General features: G+C 34.5%; 1 protein-coding gene across 3 annotated transcripts in view; it reads left to right on the top strand.

Moving 5' to 3' along the window:
* The window catches only part of VPS13C (vacuolar protein sorting 13 homolog C), a 183204-nt gene extending 163432 nt beyond the window's left edge, over positions 1-19772 (top strand). For 2 of the 3 annotated variants that reach the window (XM_059372078.1, XM_059372079.1), the window contains 10 exons: positions 736-849; positions 1448-1523; positions 1946-2109; positions 3482-3527; positions 5588-5711; positions 6226-6340; positions 11169-11257; positions 15981-16104; positions 17448-17528; positions 17850-19772. In XM_059372078.1, coding sequence (XP_059228061.1) covers positions 736-849; positions 1448-1523; positions 1946-2109; positions 3482-3527; positions 5588-5711; positions 6226-6340; positions 11169-11257; positions 15981-16104; positions 17448-17528; positions 17850-17951 — 1035 coding nt within the window. In that variant the 3' untranslated portion in view covers positions 17952-19772. Of the gene's footprint in view, positions 1-735; positions 850-1447; positions 1524-1945; positions 2110-3481; positions 3528-5587; positions 5712-6225; positions 6341-7071; positions 8468-11168; positions 11258-15980; positions 16105-17447; positions 17529-17849 lie in introns of those variants that run through there. The other variant, XR_009399065.1, reaches the window with a different exon arrangement.
* The last annotated feature ends 4659 nt before the right edge of the window (positions 19773-24431 follow it).

Raw genomic sequence — 24431 nt, 5'->3', positions numbered from 1 at the left:
TGCCACTTCGGGAAAGAATACTGATGTAGGAGGCATCACACTAAATTCTAAATGTCTCTAGTTTCTCCGCACAGTCTAATAGAGGCAGGAGAGGAATTCTAGGCCAGGCTCTTTTCCACGCCTCAGTTACTCCATGGCTTGAATTGGATGCAGAGGCGTAGTAGTTGTTTTCAGGGTGGTAGGGTACCATTGCTGCACCATGGAACTTCAGGGCAGTGGTACTCTTTCCTGCCTCTGCTGGAAGGTCTTTTCTCCTACAGTATAGATAGACCTTATGGTTATTACATGTTCAAATAAGGATGTATTTTCATTTGTGTTTTGTTTTGGTTATTATTTCCCCATCTAGTTTCATAGTAATAGTGATAGTAACGTAATAATAAAAATAAGTAAAAAATAATTTAAAAATAACTATTATTGAATTATAGGTTCATTTAATATGTGTACTCAGCCATGCAAAGTCATTGTAATCTACCTCTCATTTTCTTTATGAGAAGACTGAGGCCCTATTATAGAGACTAACTGACCTGTCCAAGGTTACATAGCTGATAACTGGCAGACTAGCATAATGTCTGGCACATAGTGGAAGATCAGTTAATGGATATAGTTATGGTTATTCTGCACTGATTTCCTTTAACAATCTCATGTAGTCAGTACTCTTCTTTCTTCCCAAGGCATCATGATATGGTTTCTTACAAAAGTAGTAAAGGACTTACTATACGTTTTTTTTCTCTTTAGTTCTTGAAACAGATGTATGTCCTTGTATTGGGCTTAGATGTGCTTGGAAACCCATTTGGATTAATTAGAGGTCTGTCTGAAGGAGTTGAAGCTTTTTTCTATGAACCCTTCCAGGTATTGATCTTTTATTTATTTTAAGTATAGGTACAGAAATTGTTATTCTATTTTTTCAATGACAAATAAGTTGTATTTTAAGTGTATCTGGGAATTGAATAATGTTCAGATAACAAAAATACATGAAAATCATATTTATTTAAAATTATGTGAAATGACTTTAAAAGACTGTTGTAGAATTAATTGAGCACTTCTAGTGTCTGGGCGATAAAACATGCCCACATTTTCCAGGATTTCACATGGTTATAAGAAAGAATGCTAGGTACATTAACACCATTTCAAGGCTGTTTCACCACTATGGAAAGGATTCAGGGGATAAGAAAAGTTGACTTCGTTTTGTATTCAAACTTTCCTCTAAGCTGTTTACCTCCATTGGGTGGAGGAACTCATGAACCCTAAGTGGTGAGGGTTTAACAAGACAACACGGTATTTCTCCGGCAGTATTTGAGTTAGAGGGTGAAAACTGGTATCACGGTGTTTGTGGATCTTTACAGATTCTCTGTCTTCACGGAAACCCTGAAATATTAGATGAAAAATCTTAAGATTATTTAAATTTTAAATAGAAAACTTCTCTTTTTTCTTTTCTTTTTTTGGCCAGGGTGCTGTTCAAGGCCCTGAAGAATTTGCTGAGGGGTTAGTGATTGGAGTAAGAAGTCTCTTTGGACACACTGTAGGTATGGATCACCTATTTGTGTATATAAATATACGTATTTTTATTGTAATTATTGTAAAATGCATTTATAAATAAAGAGGATCAGTTTTCTAATAATCCCTTTTAAAAGATGTGTTCCCTTTTTCTTAAATGGAAAATAACAGACTTTCTGGGTTTGTTTATATGATTGTAGCATTGGATCAATGTGCTTTTTTCTATACAATACTTTTTAGAACAGTTTTAGGTTTACAGAAAACTTTTGGAGAATCAGTGTACTTTGAATAGTTTTATTCTACTTGCTAAAAGGGAAATGATAGAAATACATTTCTGTATGTTTGTATAGGAGAGAGAATCTGAAGCATTTGTTTAAAGCAATGGCGTGCCGTATACTGTGTTAATGGTCTTTGAACGACCAGAGACTGACTTCTCTGGGTCTTCCGATAGGTGGCGCAGCAGGAGTTGTATCTCGCATCACCGGTTCTGTTGGAAAAGGTTTGGCAGCAATTACGATGGACAAGGAATATCAACAAAAAAGAAGAGAAGAGATGGGGCGACAGCCTAAAGATTTTGGAGACAGCCTGGCCAGAGGAGGAAAGGGCTTCTTGCTTGTAAGTCTCTTACAGAATCTTCAAGAAGCCATGAAGTTTGATATACACTTTATAAATGTACTTCAAATGGTTTTTTGCAATTTGGAATATTACTTGTGAGTCGAGGTCTGTCACAGTAGCAGTAGTGATATTGTGTACTTTTCTGCTCTCCTTACCCGATATCACTATCACATCTATTCCCCAAATCCCAGACTTAGTTTGGCACTTGGGCTGGAGTGAGAGCTCTGTAATGATGGCCAGTTAGCACTCTTCTGGAAGGCAAAGAAGCAAAGCAGAGAGAAATATTGTACCTGATGGTAACTAGAGAGAGGAGGAGTTGTTCTGGTCAGTATCATCAGTTTACCATTTCTGTGGAAGGAGAGGTATACAGGCTAAGTGTTTGTAAACCAGGAACTGCCTTCCACTGTTTGTCAGTACTTTAAAAATTATACAGGTAATATATGAATATTCTCCGTATAAGTAATTATAAGAACTTGTAAGTTATCCTTTTACTAAGTAATGGGAATAGTATAGGTAAAGCTATAAGGTACTATTTGATCACGCTCGCCTCTTCCAGAAATACCTAATCTTCTCAACAGTGTGTATACTTTTCTTTTTCTGTGCATTTGTATAATGTACAGGTGGTTTTATTTACTGCCATTACTTGGCAAGTGTTAAGAATGTATAAACGTATTACTGTTTTAATTTTGGAAATAACTTCAGGAACTGTAACTTCTGTATTTGTACCAGAGTTGTATGTTGTCTAATTGAAAGTGCCTTACTTGTCAAGTTATTTGCATGTTTCACAGTTCCCTTCATTTTCAGTTTTCCACACTTCTGCTAAATTACGAAGTAATTTCATTAAAATTTATATTAGATTTTGGGGATTATTTGGGTCAAATCATTCATTTTACTGGTATGGAAACTGAGGTTTAAAGAGAGTGAATCAATTGCCTATGGTTACATAGCTAATTGGTGCCAGAGCTAGGTGTAGAATCTTTTCGTCTAATTTCCCATTCTTTCTGTTATGTAACTTCTACAAAATGCTTTTGTTTAAAATTTGCTATTGTATAATATTTTAATATTATTAAATATATTAATATATCATTAAATATAAGTGTATTTGATATTTTTAAAATCATCATATTTTAAAATAATATTTTAAATATTTTAATATTTTTAAAATTAATGTTTTAAATATTTAATATTTTAATATTTTAAATTTAATATTTTAAAATCATCATAATATTTTAAAAATCACTTAGGTGCGTGTTCACATTATCAAGTCCTCATTCTTTAGAAAAGTTATTTCTACTATGTATGTAGAGACCTCTAGTGGTTGACGTAAAATTAAGCACCTTCCATTCACGTTTATGATTGATCTGTCTTTCAGGGAGTTGTTGGTGGAGTGACTGGGATAATAACAAAACCTGTGGAAGGTAAGTTGAGAATGTTTCCTTCCAGTGCAGTCTGAGGAGTTGATATATAATAAACATAAGAGATGTTATTGCTACTAGTTACATGAGAGAGTTTCTGATTTCATGTTCATAGGTTTAAATTGTTTTTTAATGAAAGTACTTTCTTCAGAAAGTTGAAAGAGTCTAATAAGTAATAGATTCTGACTCAGACTTTGAGTATTATTTTTAGCAGGATAATATTTAAGGCAGGTTCCTTTAAGTCCTCAATAGCAATTGATTCATTTTTTTAAAAATCCTGTTAAAAAAGTATTTTATTCAGTCAAAACCCCTTCTTTGCAGAAATTGACAAACTGATTCTACAATGTTTATGGGAATTCAGGTGGCCCCAAATAGCTGCACCAATCTTGAAAAAGAACCAAGTTAGAGAACTTATACTGTCCAATTTATAACTTATCATAAAGGTGTAGTAGCTAAGATAGTGTGTTACTGGCATATGGTTAGACATACCGATTAGTGGAATAGATTTGAGATTCCAGAAATAAACAAACATAATAAAAACTTTGTAGTCAATTGATCTTCAACAAGGGTGCCAAGATAATTCCATGAAGAATTACCTTTTCAACAAATGGTGCTGGAACACCTGGATATAAACATAGAATTAATGTGTCTGGCAACAACTCCATTTCTAGGTATATACCCATGAGAAAAGAAAACACAAGTTCACTCAAACACTTACACATAGGGGCGCCTGGGTGGCTCAGTGTGTTGAAGCCCCTGCCTTTGGCTCAGGTCGTGATCCCAGGGTCCTGGGATTGAGCCCCACATTGGGCTCTCTGCTCAGCAGACAGTCTGCTTCCCCCTCTCTCTTCCTGCCTCTCTGCCTACTTGTGATCTCTGTCAAATAAATTTTTTTTTTTAAATCTTAAAAAGAAAAACTTACACAAAAATGTTCACAGAACATAATAGTCAGAATGTGGTAGCAGCCTAAATGACTATCAACTAAAGCATAATTAAACAAAAGGTGGTATTCCTTAAAATGGGATAGTATCCAGCTGTAAAAAGAAATCAAGTGCTGATACAAGTACAAGGTGGATGAACCTTGAACACACGTTGCTAGGTGAAAACAGCCAGTCACAAACACCACATATTATTTAAGTCTATTTGTAGGAAATGTCCAGAATGGGCCAATCTACGGAGACAGAAAGTAGGTTAGTGGTTGCCTAGGTCCAGGGATTAAGAAGGAAGGAGCTAAATTGCACAGGACCAGAAGAAGATGGAAGTGGAGAATGATGCTAATGGTCATGGGTTTCTTTTTGAGATGATGTAAATTTTCTAAAATTGTGGTGATGATTGCACACACTAAAATACCAAAAACATTTAATTTGTACATTTAAATTGGTGAATTATATGGTATATAAATTGTAATTCAATGAAGTTCTTATATTTTTAAAAAAGTACACTGCTTGAAAAATCTCCTAATGGTAGACAGAAAGAGAAGAATTTCAGGTCATTTCTGAAACCTTCGTTTCTAAATGTACGAGATGGTCACTGCTTGGGGATACTTACTTTCCATATTCCAGATCACGAATAGTTTTCCCTTGGGTTTCTTCCCCACTGATCAAAATGTTCACAGTGGCTGAAATGGAACATCTCCCCGTAACCATCCTCTTATGTTAGGATTAACTGTGCTTAGTGTTCCCAAACATTCTCCAGTACTAACCGTAACTCTGAAAATAATTTCATCTATGATTTCTACTTGTTTGAACAAAACTAGAGCGGATCGAAGAATCAGTGATGGTAAAACTTGTGCTTGACTCAGGATGACTTGAAGGACATGGGCCCTGCTTCTGCAGTTTCTGATTCAGGAGGTCTGGGGCGGGGCCTAATAATGTATGTTTTTAACACACTTTGAAAACCACTGTTTTTTTTACATGTTAGGGTTAAATTTAACTTCTTTAGAAAACCAAAATCTAGAAAACCCCTGGGTAAAACATTTCTATATTTGGCTCAGGCTTTCATTGAGTTCAAACTTGCTAATTTTAAAGTATCTTTATACATTCATTGTTCTTGGTTCTATGAAGGTGCCAAGAAGGAAGGAGCTGCTGGATTCTTCAAAGGAATTGGAAAGGGGCTTGTGGGTGCTGTGGCTCGTCCAACTGGCGGAATCATAGACATGGCCAGCAGCACCTTCCAAGGAATTCAGAGGTAATTAGGTGCACATACCATGTGCAAGGTATGTGTCTGTGTGCTAATGGTTGCTAGAAACACATAAACAGGTTAAAACTTGGCATGCTCTTTAGTATGTTGAAGTAAAAGTGAAAGCTATGACCAGTTCACAAGGTGGGGTGCCACCAGAGAGGAGTAAGAAGAGACAGTTTTTATGGTTCACTTTCTCTTTTGTTCAACAAATGTTGAACATATAGTAGGTACTATATGCCAGGCACCCTGTGCTAGCTGCTTGCACAAAGAGTGCACAGCCTCGTCTGTGCCTCTGTGATTTTATTTTCTTACAGGAAAGGTGGGGGAACTTGGAGTCCAACAGATTTGGTTTTAATACTTGTCACATTATAATGGGCACATTATTTAAAATTATTCTGTTTTTATCAAAATTGATGTAGTATGGAATGTAGTACAGTATTTAATCTACATGTGTATTTGTATGTATTATTTTGAAAGATTCTTTGGTATTTTCTTATATTTACTCTGCTGCCTTATACAGAGCAGCAGAATCAACTGAGGAAGTGTCCAGGCTCCGTCCCCCCCGTTTCATCCACGAGGATGGCATCATTCGCCCATATGAAAGACAGGAATCCGAGGGCTCTGATTTATTTGAGGTATAAATTCTCTTCTTCATGGTCATGGGTAAAATTTAATATTAAAGATTTCTAGGATGAGGATTTCATGGGTGGTTCTTAAAGTTCCTGATTCATGAACTTCTTTAAGGATTACACCAGGGAATGTGATTTGTAGAGTAGAATTTATTATTTATTTTTTATGTTTGCATAATGTGTTAAAAGGGAATGACTGGTCATTTTTTTCTGCACAGGAACAAAGCTTTTCTGTGCAGAAAGGATAATGTTAAAAGAAGCCATAGGCATTATTACTGTTTGTGTGGTAGCTCATTTAGTTAACGGTTAACTTTGGTCTCCTACTTTATAGCTAATTATGGGAATTCCACTGCTTCCTTTTCTCCCAGACAAATTAATCTTTGGATTACTCCGTAAATCTAGATTTATTCAGGTAAACAGAAGCTGAAGGAGAGAAAAAAAAAAAAGATTATGCACAATTACAGTCTTTTTAAACCTTAAAAATATTTTAAGGTGGATTTTTTGGCTTTTATTTTGTTTTAACTTTACTACATTTAAATAATATATACATATGTAAATTGCTTTTCTTCCTTGACTGGAATTCCCTTCCCCCCAAAATGTATTAATATTTTCCTACTTTGACTTCAAAATAATACAGCTCTTCATTGTTCTTAGCCTTTGGTTTTTATTGTATGTGATTACATTTTATCTTTCTGCATGCATCTAACTTTATTTTCTTTCTTTTTCTGCCTACACAGCAAGAACCGGAAATACAGGAGTAAATGTTTCCTATACTACTACTTGATTTCATCCTTAAAAATCAAAACAAACTGTGGTATTAATTGACTGTCTTTGATTTATTTAGATTGAGTGTTCATTTCAGTGAACTTTTTTTCTTTACAACTCCCCTTTCTCTCAACTTTTTATCGTAGTGGCTTGACTACACACAAAGATTATTGCTGGTAATACTGCACAGTAATAAGGGATCAGCATAAAAGATTAAAGTGTGTAGGAAATTAACACTCCTCTTTTTTTAGTTGGTGAAAGACTTTGTGTCCAGAAGCAGACAATTTTACTATCATTTTTAAAATTTTATCTTTTCTTATGATATTCATGTACTTTCAGGTAAAGTTGAAAAATAAGGACAATTCTTATGTCCAGTCTATTATGTCTTCTTTACAATTGCGAGTTGTGATGATGGAATTACATAAGTTTGTTTCACATTTCACACGATATTGACTCAAATTATGGGGCTGTTAATGGGCATGTGTTTTAATAATTGAAATATATGTTGCTGTTGATCTGGCCTTAGACCTCAAATAAGAGTTGAGACATGAATTTTGAGGTTTTCCTTAATCTCTTTTTTCTTTTTTTAACCTCTCAGTACTCTTGCTGGTCAAATGGCAATCATTTTATAATGATATTATATACATTTTCAGCCATTAGCATTTTTGCTTTCAGTACTTGAATCTCCTTGTTGGTGATACTTAATTCACAATTAGTGTTTTAATTGACATAAACAGAAGTTGAACGTGTAATTAGGCAAATTATTTATGCTCCCCTGAATTTATAAATATCTTTATTTTTTATAGATACCTTTATTTTTAAAAACCAGTCATTTTTGTTTTTAAGTTCTTAAAGAGGATTTGTTACCCTAGTGAAAACAAAAATAATTCTAATCTATTATTTTGAAGTTAGTACCCTCATAGTTCTGAAAATAAATTGTTTTGATTTCTGTCCTTATTATGAATGATAGAAATGTTTGATTTGATTTAGCAGCATCTTATCTGGCAACTTTCATTCTTTTCCCCAAAATTGAAACCAAAGTGTTCACTTACATTTAATGTGCCATCCATTTGGAGAGAGTGAAACTGCTGACATACGACTGTTCAGTTCGATTACATACTGTTTAAACTGCAGTTACCAAAAAGAATAAATTGAATCCTTCTTATTTAAAACAAGGACTTTAAAGAACAAAGAATGACAGCAGCCAAAGATCAGCCGAAAACCATAGCTGACAAACTTTTCTTGTGCCTAGATAATAGAGGGTTGGCAAAAATGTCACCGCATGTACAGTTTCTCTGAGAACCAAGCACAATAACTAAAACAAGATGCTGTCTTAAATCATCACTAATAATTAGCCTTCCTTCTTAGGTAAAAGTAACGATTTTTAATTTTCCTGGATTTATTACAATTTTAATAAGACTTCACTTTTGGGAAATTGTATAACTTGTTTAAATTTTTTTCTTATGGTTTATTTTTTGTTTGTTTAGCTCTTTATGTTATTAACCTTGTGATTTCCCTTTTTACAACTGCATGTTCCTAAGCACAAAATTCAAGTGACTTTTTATTATTTTAGCTAAATATATCTTGTCTGGCTTATTAGTCTTTGTTGTGATATCAGACAGCCTTTTAAACTTTAATATATTATTATAGTTATGGGAAAAAATAGAATGGTTGTACATTACTGAGAGGACTTGGTAATTTTTTTCCATGGGTGACAGGATCTGGACAGTTAAATTCAGGCTATTTCATTCCTTGCCTATCTTACTATAATCACTTATGTATGAAGTATTTATTGATTATCTAAACTGTGCTGGATATACAAAAGAAATAAGACTTCAGTCCTTAAGGGACCAAGTATGACAAAACCTGTAAATATTAAAGAGCACTGTAGTGTAAAATTCTGTCTTCCCAGCTATTACCTTAATGTGGGTACTTTCTAAATAATATATTGGGAAATCTTTTCATTTACCCCCTATTCTTTTTCCTTTGAGTATTGCTCTGTGTTGTTTACTCAGCTTTGAAAATTACTAAATCATATACTATGTTTTCATAGGATATACTTTACTGCTTATCCTTTATTCCCCTAAGATAATTACTGTTTATGCATGCATATATATGTACACATACACACATATATAGCCAGTTTTTGTTTAGTATTCTTTTGGTTCACATAGTTATGACTTTATAATATTTAATATGGTGTTCATTACTTTTTTATTTTAATTATATTTTTCCATTATCATAGAAATGCTTCATTCTTAATTCTTGCATTACCATCTCTTGAAGTAACTTTACAGTGTGTATTTGACCATTCCAAGTTGTTGGCATTAAAGATGCTTCTGTTATTTTACTGACAGTAATATTTTGTGATAAACATCATTATACAGATTGCTTTTTCATGTGTTTTTTCCTTAGACTTTACTTGAAAATATTGAATGCTCTTGCTAAAATACTGTAAATTCTTCAAGTTGCATTTTGGGAAGGGAGAGTGAATATTTTATCAGCTAATCTCGTTTCCTGCTACCATCAGTGACTGAATATCTTAATCTGATCTCAGAGTGTAGTGGATTTTAATCGTGCTGAAAACAGTTTCTGTAGTGTAATATGATGATAAATTATGCTTTAAAAGCTTTCAGTGGTTCAAAGCACAACAGCCTGAGAACTAATGAAAATGCCTACAAGATGGAGAGTGGGTAGTATTTCTTTTACATTGCATCTCAGATCTAAATATTTTAACATTTAAATTTCAAAGCTGAAAATAAATGTACTGAATTGTTCTATTCATTTCCCATTTTCTCTTCATTAAACAACGTAAGGTATAAATGTTAAAAGGTTTTAGCTAATTCTCACAGACAAGATGTAAAACAAGTGACTTAAGTCCCACTTTTCTCTAAGACTCATTCTAAGGATGAGATCCCACTTCTTTGGGGATTCATCTTCTGTGTTCCTTGCCTTTCATAATTGTCAAGGAATGACTGAACTGAAGATTTTTGAAAGAATGTGTATGTGAGCATTGAAATAACAAATGTGCTTTCTCTGCTTGTGATTATTATTGATTATGTTATCCTTTTAATAATATTGATGTTGTATTCTTGGTTATAAATGTTTCAGTCTTATTTATTGGGTATGTTTATGTTCTGTAGTTTCATATACATTATATCATCTATCTTTAATCATGCATTATAGATAATGTCAATAGTTCATTAGCATTGATTATAAAAAATAACTCATTTTTAAATGTGTGCTAATTCAAATCACAATATTTTGGAGGTAGTTGAAATTAAAATAAATGTATTTTAATGTGCTGCTATTTATACTTGAATTACTTATGCCTGTTTATTGTCTTTAGCAATAAATTATCCCAGCTATTTGAAATCTTAGAAATTCTTCATGTTTGTGTTAATATTGACATTATGTTTTCTTTTCTATCAAGAATATAACTTGTTACATACATGTACTTTTCATGCATGTTAAACCTATAAGACCAAAAACACTAAATATCAGTTATCTTGGAATTTTATTATGTGTATATCTATCTCTGTGTAAATCAGTGGTTCTTAACCTCTGAGAAGGTTCACAGACTGCTTAAAAAAATCTGTTGAAAAATATGAACCATTCTCTGAAAAAAGTTGCAGAACCACATTTTCAAAATGTTATATCCTATTTTAGGTGGTTCATAGACCTCTCAGAGTCCTTCCATGGACCAGAGATTAAGAAGCCCTGTAATGTTAATGTCACCCTATATTAGTGTATGTTCATATTCCATTAATGAAAATCTGTGATTATTTCTGCTAGATATTTTTAAACCTGAGTTATCATAGGATGAGGTGTATTTTTGTCAGAAGATCACTTAGTAAGCATTTAATACAGATTTGTCTTTTAAGGCACAGTGGAAGTTAATTTATGAACATGCTGTGAATATTTTTCTAGCTTCATGTGCCAGTGTGCTTTTGTTTCTAATAATTTTTTCCCTAACTAGCACTGTTACTATAATTAACTAATATATAGTGTTGGAAATACTCTTTGGATGCTTGCATTATGCAAATCTTGAGTCTTGTTTTCTTTGCAGAATCGTATCAAAAAGTTAGAAGGAGAGACTTATCGATACCACTGTGCTATTTCTGGAAGCAAGAAGACAATTCTTATGGTTACAAATAGGTATTAACTTCAAGTGACATTTTTTCAAATGCAAACTACTTAGATGATAAGAATTTTGAAAACTTAAATGGCAGAGGATTTAGAGAACTGTACTTAAATTGTAAAATGTTCATTGTCTTTAAATCACAAAAATACAATCTAGATGGGTCCTTTGAGGTTATCCATTCCAACACTCTCATTTTGGAGATGTTGAAACTGAGACTCTGTATGGTTTAGGGGGTTATCCCAGTTACATAGCTACTGAGTGGAGTCTAGAATGGACCTCGTAGGTGTAGTAGGCATACTGTTGCATGTGAACTGTAAATCCAGCTATGGAGACTGAATTCATGAATCACTTTTTCTTACTAGGTTTTATTTTAGATGATTATCATACCTTTTTTAAGGGTGATATTATTTCTGTGTGTGTTTTCTAATTTTTTTCTAAGTGTCTTGGGAGTGGTAGATAATTTTTCCAAATAAAAGAACTTAAACTACTAGGGTAATTTTCCTGAGATTTTTTCCTATATCACTTATTTCAAAATGACTATTATATGTTAATAGTTTTCAAAACCTTCTAAGTTATGTATTTCATAGGATTAAGGGTACTTACGGTAGCCAAAAATCTGTATTAGATTCTTTACTACTGTATCAAAATATATTTGGATGGGAAAAAGAAAAAGGAAAACTAAAATGACAGGATTCTGACTTAAGCCCATAAGCTTTTTCTTTTCTTTTCTTTTCTTTTTTAAAGATTTTATTTATTTACTTGACAGAGAGAGATCACAAGTAGGCAGAGAGGCAGGCAGAGAGAGAGGGGGAAGCAGGCTCCCTGCTGAGCAGAGAGCCCGATTCGGGGCTCGATCCCAGGACCCTGGGATTATGACCTGAGCTGAAGGCAGAGGCTTTAACCCACTGAACCACCCAGGTGCCCCAAAGGCAATCATTTAAAGGATGAAAATAAAGTATATATTGTGGTTTGTCTAGGACAGAGCTAGTTTGCATTTTTTGGTCCCAGTGAAATTATTAGTAGCTATCCCTCTCGTTCTTAAAACTGTCCTCATTTGATTCATGAATTATAATAACCTCTAAAAATAGCTTTTACCAGCAATCCCACCAGCCAGCTGTATATCTATTTTATAAAAACTATGTATTTCTGCAGCCCACTGCAGTATATGTATTTTGTGAAAACTGTGTGTACAAAAAAATATATTATGTATATTTAACCAGCCTAGGTTTTTCACCAAACAGTGTATTCTGATCATCTTCCCAGGCTATTAGATATTCTTAGACAATATGGTTTTTAATGACTGTAATATTGTTTTTATGGATATACTCTAACTTATTCAAATGCTACCTTGCTATTTGATACTCAGTGTTTTCTTCTCAATACTGTATAATTATAAACACATCTGCAGCTGTCTTTTTTTCTCTAATTATTTCCTTAGGGTGAGTTCTTATCAGTGGAATTGCTGATTTAAAAACTGAAGATTTTTGAGAACCTTTTATATATTGCCAACTTGTTTTATCAGTACAGTTGCATTGATTTTTTTTTCCATACCACTAACAGTATAAGAGAATGCCCTTTATCCTGTGAATTTTGCTAAGACTAGTGCTATCATTTAAACCTTCTTGTTTTTGCTAAAATAATGGTCAGAAAATAGTTTTGTCTTAATTAGCATTTATTTAATTGCTAATGAGTATGAACATTTTAATACATTCATCATCAATGTATATTTTCTATTCCATGAATTGCTTTTTCAAATCCTTTGTTCATTTTTTATTATTGTTGGTCTGTTTCTTACTGAAATTAATATTAGCTCTTTTTATCCAATGTATTATTACTATTATGATTACTTTTTGAGTTTTCCAATATATAGGACTTTTAATTTTTCCATATTGAAATTCATCCAAAATTTGGTCTGAATTTTTTTCCTTAACAGTTTTTAGAAAGAAAAAATGAGTTCTCAGGACCCAAATTTATTAGGCTATATCCCCACTAGTTGATCCTAACTCCTGCTTAGCATTTTATTTTAGTAATCTTCATTAGGAAATTGTTCTCTGAATAGACATTTTTTTTAACCATCTGTGTTAGTTTCTATGGGCTACTATAACAAAAATTCTATAGACAGGCAGCTTAAACAACAAATGTTTATTTCACACAGTTCTGGAGGCTGAGAAGTCCAAGGTCAGGATGACAGCAGATTCTGTGTCTGGTGAGGGCTCCCTTCTCAGTACATAGATGACCGTCTTCTTGCTGTGTCCTCACATGGCAAAGTGGTGAGGGAGTTTTCTCAGGCCTCTTTTATAAGGGTACTGTTCCCACTCATGAGGGCTCCATCCTCATTATCTAATCACCTCACAGGCTCCATCTCTAATACCATCACATTGGGGTTGGGATTTAGTGTATGATTTTGGGGAGGATATAAACATTACAACCATTGAACTGTCAATGTCTGATAGAAGTAGGACACAGATACAAGTGGTATCTTCTGTCCCCTCCTAAACATTATGAGTGACATCACAGTGTGCTTGGTGCTAAGATAAAGTGATATACAGAGACTCTGAAGACAGAGGAAAATCTCTTGGTTCAGTAAGGTGGGAAACAAGGTGCCGGGGGGATGGTGTTAGGGAGGAGGTCCTTGAGCTTACAGAATATGGAGTTTTCATACATGTAAATAGCAAACAGAGGGATAAAACAGTATAGCACTTAGAACAGTAAGATCATTTGGACAGTAGAGTGTTGATGAGGGAAGCACTGGGAGGTGAAGTAAGTCACAAGTGTCTGCTCATGACATCTGAAGGGTGTAGATTTTATCATTAATGTGATGGAAGATCACTAATTTCTTTAAAAGTATGAACGTTTTATTGCTCATGATTGCAGCCCTCCACATATAAACACAGTTCACATGCTCTGGTAAGCGTGAAACAGGAGGAAGAGAATGAAGGAAATTTAGGGTGGTAGGAGAACAATATTATTTTTGGCATGGCCAAGAGAAGAGAATTTAAAGATGGTGGTTATGGTGAATTTTCATTTGACAGAGTGATTTGTAATAGTTATCTGTAACTCTCAGCTCTTGGGATTCTCTTCTGGAACAGGAGGCAGAAGGAATGGAATCCCCTTCTAGAGACTATTTGGAATATGGCATGGGGTTAAAGGATGTCACAAGGATGAGAGGGCACTATTGGCAGTTGTAGGCTGGGGCTAGGGATGCTGAACTTCCTACAGTACACAGCAGTCCAAGTCAGCCCTAAATTCCCATAGTTCCTCTGCTGAGAACTAAAGGTGCAGGGGTTTATTTCCATCCCCACCCTCCATCAGTCACCAAGTTCAATCAACTCTACCTTCTAAGCATCTAGAATCTAGCTTGCTCTCCTCCTTGTTACAGATGCTGCCTTAACTGAGGTTCTCACTGTTTCCTTGTTGGACTATCGTAGTAGCTTTCTACCTTGATTGTCTCTCCCACTTCTTGTTTGGCCACTAGGGCAAATGATGGGAAAATAGGAAACTTGATTTTGAAATTCCCCATTGCTTATAGATTAAAGTCAAAATTTACTAAAATTGCAACAGCAACAACAACAACAGCAACAAACCACACAAAAAAACTTCAAGATCTAATGCTAGGCTAATTTTCTTACCTCTTTGTAGATCTAGTGTTCCAGCTACAGACCTCTACATTCATGAAACAAACCTTCCCTTTCTTACATTCCTCAATACGTCATTGCTCTGCTCCCTTTGTCTGGACTATCTTTGCCCTTTCCCACCTAGAGAACTCCTTTCTTTCAAGAGTCTGCTCTTAAACCACATACTTTACCCACATAATCAGTCCCTCCTTCTGGTGCTCCAGAAGAATTTTCCTGCATACTGTGCGTCTGTACTCATCCCACTGTGCTGTCGGATATATTTATGTTTTTATTTCCCTTCTAACCTAGGAGTGCCTCTAAAGCAGAAATCTTACCTTCTTTGTTTCTCCAGCACCCTGGATATTTGTAGAATTAACACGTCCTCTACTCTCCTAGTTATGCTTTCTGTAATAGAAATTTCAGAATCAGGTATGGTTATATCAAGTAATTAATCTGAATCACACACTGGGAAATCAATGCAGATGTCCTTTAAGGATTCTGTGATTTTTTTTCTTTTCTTTCATCATCTTCTCCTTCCCCTCCTCCTCTCCTTTTTTTGCTATTGAGTAAAATGGGATATATCACTGTGTGATATAGTACATTACTGTTAAAGTGTTCAAACCTGATATTTATTAGTCGGCCTAAAGTGAATCTTTGCTGACATTTGAGGTTTGTGACATTTCCTGCACATTCTTTCTTGACTGGAAGGCAAAAATGACTGACAGTAAAGAGCAATTAATAATTTTCCAAGTAAAACATTTTCAGGGGCTTCTGCCTTTATTGCTTCCCAGATGAGAGTACAGCCTGTTCCTTACGTGTTTCAAAGATGATTTCAGTTTTTCGGTCAGTGAAAAAAAATGACACTTTTCTGAATTTTGCAAGATTGGCAGAAGGGGAATTTTTGAAAGTGTGCTGTGTTAGTTGGTAGATGCCATATTTGCTTTCTGACAGTTAACTAGACTTTTTTTTTTTTTTTAATGTGAAGCGTACTATTTTTTTTTTTTTTTTAGTGCCAGGTTATATTGTTTACTGAGTACTGCATATGACATCCAGCACAGTGAAATATTAGAATAATTAACTCTTTATGACTACCTGCATGTTTTTGTTTCCTTTTGTAAAATAGGCGAGTGTTGTGTATAAATGAAGTTGAAATCCTAGGCCATATGTCCATAGACTGGCAGTGTCCATTTGAAGATTTTGTATTTCCTCCCAGTGTCCATGGAAACATGCTAAAAATTTCATTCAAGGTAAGAAAACATGAATCACATGTTTAGAGCTAAGACTTTGTTAAATGAGTGAAAACCAGTGCTTTATGGCTTTCTTTTACAGTTAACTACAAGGTGTTTGAAGGATCATCATTATGATGATTATTATATTACTATTATTAGAATATGGTGAAATGTAATGAAAGATGTGTAATCAATTTATTTCTGTACTTTATTTTTTTATAGCCCTTGATTGTGTCAAGTGTCCAGTGAAAAAATTAGGATGTTGCTGCTTCCTTTTAGGTAGAATAAAGCATTAGTAAATACAGTTTAGTTTGTTTTTTTTTTTAACTTCACATGAGTAACTATTTTGCTGTAATCCTAGATGCCTTTTTAGGCTTTTAGGAGATTATAAATATTATATCTAAAACAGTCATGTTTTATCACATTTGGTACTTAGAGGATACTAGTACAGTATAAATATATGATAATACTCTCATGTCTTTCCTTCCCATCATTTTCTAAAGAAGAACTTTTAATTGCATGCAAGTAATTACCAGGAATGGTAGCCCTACCCTTTGCTAGTTCTCAGGCTCACTTTATTTTGAAATGGATTATTTTCTTCATATATGATATATTATAAATTTGTTTTCACCCCTTTAAAAAAACTACAAATTGTCATTCTGAGTATGACCATTCTTGGAGTATGTATTTTCTCCTAAACAGTAATGATATTATCTCTGTTTACTAAAACTATCTAAAAAACATTTACCATAAAATTTAATAGTTAAAGATGCAGGTACTGTTATCCTTTATATTTTCTTGTCATAGAAGTTTACAAAGAAGAGAAACCATGAAATAATACCATTTTGCATTTCAGCCATACCTCATTGTAAAATGTCAAAATTGAAAGACCCCCTTGATATATGAAACATAGTTTTCAAACCAGAGAAGACTCTGTCACTCTGCATATATATTCAGTTGTCACTTTTCTTTCACATCAGTGGTGAGAATTGACTCAATGTGTTTTACATTATATAAGAATTTTATCTATCAGCCAAGAAAATGAAGGAAGGGTTTTTTGATTTGTCAGATGTGGTGAGTTATCAAGTGGTGTTTCTGTAGGCTATTTATCATAACCTGTAGAAAGCCATTATTTTATCTAGATAGATGTGTACTCATCCGATTTCATAAATTCTAACAGCTCCCACATGGAGCCACTGTCCTTGTACCAAAATGATTTAGTTCTTATCATACCTGAGTATGGATATTTAGTTAGTCAGTTGGTTATAAAATAGGATTGACATTTGAACATCCAATTAAAGGATATGATTTTTTTTTTCTTCCCCAGAATAATTTCTTTTCTCTCATTTCTTTTGAAACAGGAGCAAGGTCTCTTCCACAAAAAAGACAGTGCCAGTCATGGTTTTCGGAACATTTACTTGCGAGACACCACCACAGCAGAGGTAAACAATTTACTTTAAAGAATTCCCCCTTTTGTTTTTTGAGCTGCAAGATTTTTTTTAAAAAATCTGTTATAACACTAACCATTACTTCTCCCAAAAACTTTTCCAGTTTTAACTCTGGATGGATATGTGAGCTTAAAATAATATATTGTGGGTTTACAGGTAGAAGGGTCTTATTTTGCATGACACATATAGACTGTGTATTCTTGTTCTTCTCTGTCAGGGCTGTGTGGAGATCTCCAACTCTTGCTTTTATGCCCTTCTCCTCCGTATGAGCCTGTACTTGACTTTACCATTCATAGTAAATATTTTATTTTACAGAAAGTATGTAATGCCATTGATGATGCATGGTCAATGAGACACCAGCAAAAACTGATGAAGCAATCATCACTGAAACTTCTCAGGCCCCAAATACCATTTTAATCACAGATCCTAGGGGGCTGCTACTGGGAGAAATACCAACCATCGGTCTTATCTATAAATCACTCTTCTTTTCTTGCTAACAAGAATTTTTCAAGCAATCCTTTGGTTTTAGAACTTTTTTTCTAGGATCACTGGTATTGGATTTTCCATTTTTCCCCTTAGTGGGTCACACGCTCAAAGAAATATTACTTGAAACTCAGAGTGAAATTTGCATTAATGTTAAGGTTGTGAAGCAAAGGGAAAGGGGCCTGTTTTTAATTAAAGTTTTTAACCGAAGAACAAGAAAAGAGCTTAGAATGAGTAGTGTTCTTTAGGAGGTTTTGGACAAACCTTTGGACAGGTGTTGGATATTTTATTTAAAGGTAATTCATTCAATAATTGAACTGAGATCATATTTTTGGTAAATCAGATAATTGGCTGAAGAAAAACCACTAAAGGAAGAGATGACATGTCTTCTATTTTCTTTTCATGAAAACATTATTTTTTGGTAATAAAAACATGTTTAACTTTGCTGCTTATTTTTCTTCCTTGCATTAGAATATAAAAACATACAGAAAATCAAATCTGAAAATGTCTGTGGTCTGTGCTCTGTAATGTAGCCTTTGGAAAACTTCTGAAATTATTTACATGCTCTTTTGAGATAAACTTAAGTGGCATAACTATAACTTGCTGATATATGGAAATATTGCACTTTATGTTTTTTAAGACTCAGAAATATGAAAAGCTCAATATTTTTATATTTCTAGAAATTGTTTTTTTATAAGTTGAAAGATTTTTAAGTGAATCATATGCTAAGATGTTATCCTATTACATACCTAGAAATGTATTTTAAATACTTATTAGGAAGAATGAAAAATATCTAGTTATGTTATATATAAATAAAATTAGGCATATATAACAACACTGTCCTTTGAGAGTCCTTTGAGAGAGCAAACTTATGAGAATCAGTTCAATACAGTATTATCTTTGTCCTTTCCACATCTCACTTACACTGATCAGAGATCACTGCCTATAAAGGCTTTTTTAAAAATGCTTAGAAGTATTTGATTTCCTTGAATGAATCTTTACGTTCACTCCTGGATTTTAACATGACATTTATCTCAAATCACTGACTTAATGATGAAATGAAGATGTGGAAATACCTGGTTTGCTCTGATTTTGTTGATATGTGCTCAGGTTTCTTCTATCTTTATTGATGTTTTTTAAGACCAGCCTTAAAGCTTTTTAAATTTTTCCTAATTGGTAATTAATGTAGACTCTGAAAGAAGGATATAATAATTGATAATCTAAATATTTTATCTCTGATATAGTTATGGTGGGCTTTGCCTTTACAACATCATCTATTTTTTTTTTAAAGGAATGTGTCATATATGAAACTTCTAGCCTTAAACAGAAGTTCTGTATCAGTAGTTAATCACAACTTAATACAGGGAGCATGATAAACAGAATTTCATAACAAATGTGCTGGTTTTTTTGTGTCTTTAAAGCTGACTTAATCAGGAATTTGAGATATCAGATTATATATTTCATAGGAATCAAAGCTATTGACAATGTCCTAAATATTTAAGAAACCATATTGTACTGATGGCATGTACAAAACATTGAACACAAAATTTTATAGAAGTATATAAATTCATCATCTCAGTTCACTTAAAAATAAACTTACAAATGTTTGTAACATTTAATTTGATTTACTCCCCTGGGAAAAATAATTCATTGATAAAGTATAATGTCTTTTGTGTTTTTTAAAAATGCTTTGAGAATCAATTGCTTGCATATGAACTACTGAGAGAAATAAAATATTTGGTGCGTTGTTTACAAGTGTGAAAACTTTGTGGGTTTGTATTAAATATTCAAATAACACTTACCTTTCCTTTCTATGTCTTTCCCTTTTCCTCTCCCAATCCTGTAAGAGTGGGAAGTTAAATTGATGGTTATGGAGAGCTTAAAAATTGCTAGAAAGGCTTTCGTGGAGTCCCTTTACCACATTGGAGATCTCTGGGGTCACCAGTGCAAGGGGACATCTTTGACAAGGACCCTGCTCCCACGCTTTGAAATCCTTGGCTGCTTTGCACTGGGGTTATGCCTTCCATGGTTTCTCTCCATCACTGATGGTGTATCGCAAGGATATGAGGACAGGCCCATTCCTGGAGACAGGAAGTCTTCTGATAGCCAACTGGCTTGAGGATTCTTCAGTGGCCTTGTAGAACCTTTCTTAGACTGCATGGTAGTGGGGGAGGCTTCCACCATGTCTGTTTCTCTCCCCTCTGCTCCCCCCAGTCCCTTTACTAGGAGATCAGACTACAAATCTGAAGGCTCTTACAGTACCAGATTGGCAATAGGAAGAACAGGTGCCTGCTGTGGACTGTAGAAAAGCAGGGGCATTAAAATAAGAGAGAACAAAATATTGGAAGATGCATTGACTAAAGTTTCATACAGAAAATCTGATCTAGGATGGATTTACTTACATGTGTTTCATGATTTTGGATTATGTTTGAGGGAGGACACTATCTTTTTGGGTTTTTGTTTTTTGGGTTTTTTGTTTGTTCGGTTTGGGGTTTTTTTGTGCTTTAAGTTCTCTAAGTGTATTGATCTGGTGTTACCTCTATCTGTATTCTAAGTGTTCCACATGCATTTCTAAGGTACACAGCCGGGACTAAAGATTAACGTTCTGGTCTTAGAATAATTAAAGAATAATTCTACGAATGTCTGTGCCAGTTAAAATGTAGGGCTGCAGTTACTACCAGAGCTACAAGAACCATCTTTTTACTTTGAGGCACAAGTCCTTTTGGTTGAGAATTACTGCCAGATTGTCCACGAATACTGATGGATGTGTGTTCACGGCGTGTATGTGTTGGTTCTGAAAGGAAAGGGAAACTCGCCAGAACAGTAGGGGAGCACATTTCTCTTGGTAATTGTGCCTATAGTTGAAGAATTTAGGCTTATTCTTGAATTTATGTTTGAAAGTATTTTGAGTTACAAGGCTATATCATTCAAATATCCAACATAGTGGGTCTCTTTGATCTGAAAAAGCCTTTAGAAGGGCCTTTTATAGCAGATCCACCATCCCTTACCAAAATTCAAAAAGCTCTGAAAACTAAAAAGTTTTCATAAAATTGAAGTAAACACTTTTGACAGAAAAATCTGAACTGATATTTGGCTAATTTTGGCATTTATTATATTTGGTATAAATGAGTTGGGCTGTAGCAAAATTAATATATTCAGTTACAGGGTACTGCTCCAGACTTCTTTGGAGGGGTAGAAGCTCTGTGATGTATGAAGCGTATTGCCTTTCTAAAATTTAAAAAACTCTGTATTCCAAACCACATCTAGTCAAAGGGTTTCAAATAAGAGATTGTAGATTTGTATACCCTCAAAATGGTCAGTTTCTTTTTTTTTTTTTTAAAGATTTTATTTATTATTTATTTGACAGGCAGAGATGACAAGTAGGCAGAGAGAGAGGAGGAAGCAGGCTCCCTCTCAGCAAAGAGCCCCATGTGCGGCTTGATCCCAGGACCCTGGGATCATGACCTGAGCTGAAGACAGAGGCTCTAACCCACTGAGCCACCCAGGTGCCCCAAAATGGTCAGTTTCTTAAAGCTGCTTCCCAATTTTTAGAAAAGAACCTAAATTACAGGAGGAGCAACTGAATTTTCTTCTACTTCAGGCCGTGCCAGAGTTCCATTTTACAGTTATACAGGAAAATTGTTCTGGTAAAATATTCAGAGTAATTGATGTTGACATACAGGAGACTGAAATGTTACCATAGGATGATGTGTCATAAAGATTTATGAAAACTCTGGAGAAAAGTACAAATTAGAACCAAGTCATGATTTCTATCCCCTTGTATATTAATTAAGTAAATATCTGGTGGATGAAAAATTTTTAGAATTGACTTCTAGTGGGAAAATACTTCAAATGGTAATGAAATAAGCTAACAGGATCCTCTGCGTTGATAGTATTCACTAGGATAATAATGAACACTTCACAAAGAGAATTCAGCTCTTCAGTATTTTTTTTTTTTTAACTTGGAAGAAGAACCAAATGGCTTCCCCAGAGATTGACTCTACTGCTTAAAGTTTCCCAGGGGTAGTTTAAATTCCATTATAAACATTTTCATTGGGGCACCTGGGTGGCTCAGTGGGTTAAGCCGCTGCCTTCGGCTCAGGTCATGATCTCAGGATCCTGGGATCGAGTTCCACATCGGGCTCTCTGCTCAGCAGGGAGCCTGCTTCCCTCTCTCTTTCTCTGCCTGCCTCTCGTCTACTTGTGATTTCTCTCTGTCAAATAAATAAAATCTTTAAAAAAATTTTTTTTCATTAAAAATAGATTTTAGATCTTGGTCTTTGGGTTTGTTTTTGTAGAAAATATTTACCTTGGGTGCCTGGATGGCTCAGTCCAGTTAAGTGTCTACCTTCAGTTCTTGTTGGGCTCCCTGCTCATGAAGGAGTATGCTTCTTCCTCTCCTTCTGCCCCTCTTCCGCCACCGCCCCCCATTTGTGTGCTATCTCTCTCTCACCCTTTCTTTTTCTAATAAATCTCTTTAAAAAAGCATTTACCAGGGCACCTGGGTGACTCGGTTGAGCAACTGCCTTTGGCTCAGGTCAAGATCTTGGGGTCCTGGGATCGAGCCCCACATCGGGCTCTCTGCTCAGTGGGGAGCCTGCTTCCCTCTGTCTCTCTGCCTGCCTCTCTGCCTACTTGTGCTCTCTCCCTCTCTGCCAAATAAACAAATAAAATCTTTAAAAAAATAAATAGAAAAGCGTTTAACTTGTAATTCCATTTCCCCCCCCTCAAACCACTTTCCTCCTTTGTCATCATTTAAGTTTGTACACATCTTCTTTCCTTTTTTATACATCATTTTGTTTTTTTTTACTTGTACATCTCCATTATTAAATTCTCTTCATTAAGTAGATTTTATACTGGCATTTAATGGACTATAACCCAGGGGCCAAAAAATCTGTTCTTGTAAATAAAGTTTTATTGGACCACCACAACACCTATTCCTCTGTCCTGGTTATGGCAGTTCCCACTCTATAGTGGCAGAGTTGGCTCATTGTGACAGAAGCTATATGGTGGACAAAATCTAAAATAGTTACTATCTGAACCTTTACAGAACAAGTCCATTAATCTTGATATTATACTATATGATGAATCTTACAGATGAAACAGAAATAAGACACTAGATGATTTACCCAAGATCTTATGGTGAGATAGGAGGAGCTAAGGTTAGGATCGAACACCTACAAACCTCCCTTTTTTATCTCCACTTCTTCCTAGAAACAAGGATACTCATGTCAATTTTGAATGAACATGGGCTAATGTTAGCTTCTTGGATTTCTTTTAGAACCTCACACCTTTATCCCAAAATTATTTATGTATTTTTCCTCATCTGTGTATTAGGTCTAACAGTGACACAAGCATTTCCCATAGTAATATTCGAAATCTAAACTGGCCCTTTGTCTAAATTTCTTTTTTTCTAGAAAATTCTTATGTGTGGTGTAATATTATTGTGACAATTTACTAGCAAAGATTGCTTTAGGGGTGTAAAAATTAGGAAATAAAACCTGGTTATAGGATGTAAAATTTTCCTCTTTTCTAACATGCAGCCAGAACAAAGAATCAAGTGCAGGATGTTTGGCTATATTCAAACCGTTAGAGAGTTTTGTTGATATCAGAAGCAGAGAAAAATGCCCAAGATACATACTTTACCACAACTATATAGGGGCTTACCAAGGAAGAAATGATATTTTTAAGCACAGTACATGTATGTTGGAGTAATAATGTGACAAATGAGCAGGTGTTTGAAGATTGCAATTTGAATGGAAGATAGCTTCATCAGAGGATTCTGCTGCAAATCAGTTCAGCAAGCACATATTGATGATTTAAATTAAGAAGCCGCACTTGAATAGGGCCCACTTCCCTTCCCTATGGAGTGCTGTTAAAGATTCTTAACCTACTGTGACACTTCTGATCAAATCTTCCCTATTTCACTCATTTCAGGTTGATTCACACTTTCAAAAATAGTTTAAGAAAAAGGGTGTGTGTGGTATGAATAGAGGATTGACAGAATTCTTGTTTTTTTTTTTTTTTTTAAATAAAGATTTCCTAGACTCCGCAGTCATTTGAATGTCAGTGACTGTGTTCCGTCAGTTGTAGATTTTTTTTTTTTCTTTAAGCTAAGATAAGAGAGTCAGGCTTCTGAGAGATGCTGAAATAGTTGTAAGGTCTTGTGACATTTTAATACAAGTGGAATTATTGACCACAAATACATTGCAAGAAACAGTTGCTTGCCCATGTTAAAGATTCCCATGGTTAAAGTTTAGAGATCTAGAAAATGCTTCTTTTGAGTTGACCCTAAATGAATAGAGTGGAAATCTTGCATGACTATTATTACAATCCAGATGGTGAATGGATACTATTGAAAACACTGTTTTTTAAGGGCTATAAAGACTGATTACCCATGACTTACACTAGCAA

The sequence above is a fragment of the Mustela nigripes genome, chromosome 13 (assembly GCF_022355385.1).
Source record: "Mustela nigripes isolate SB6536 chromosome 13, MUSNIG.SB6536, whole genome shotgun sequence".
NCBI lineage: Eukaryota > Metazoa > Chordata > Mammalia > Carnivora > Mustelidae > Mustela > Mustela nigripes.
Note: the sequence above shows the minus strand (reverse complement) of the source record. Positions and strands in the feature narration are given on the sequence as shown.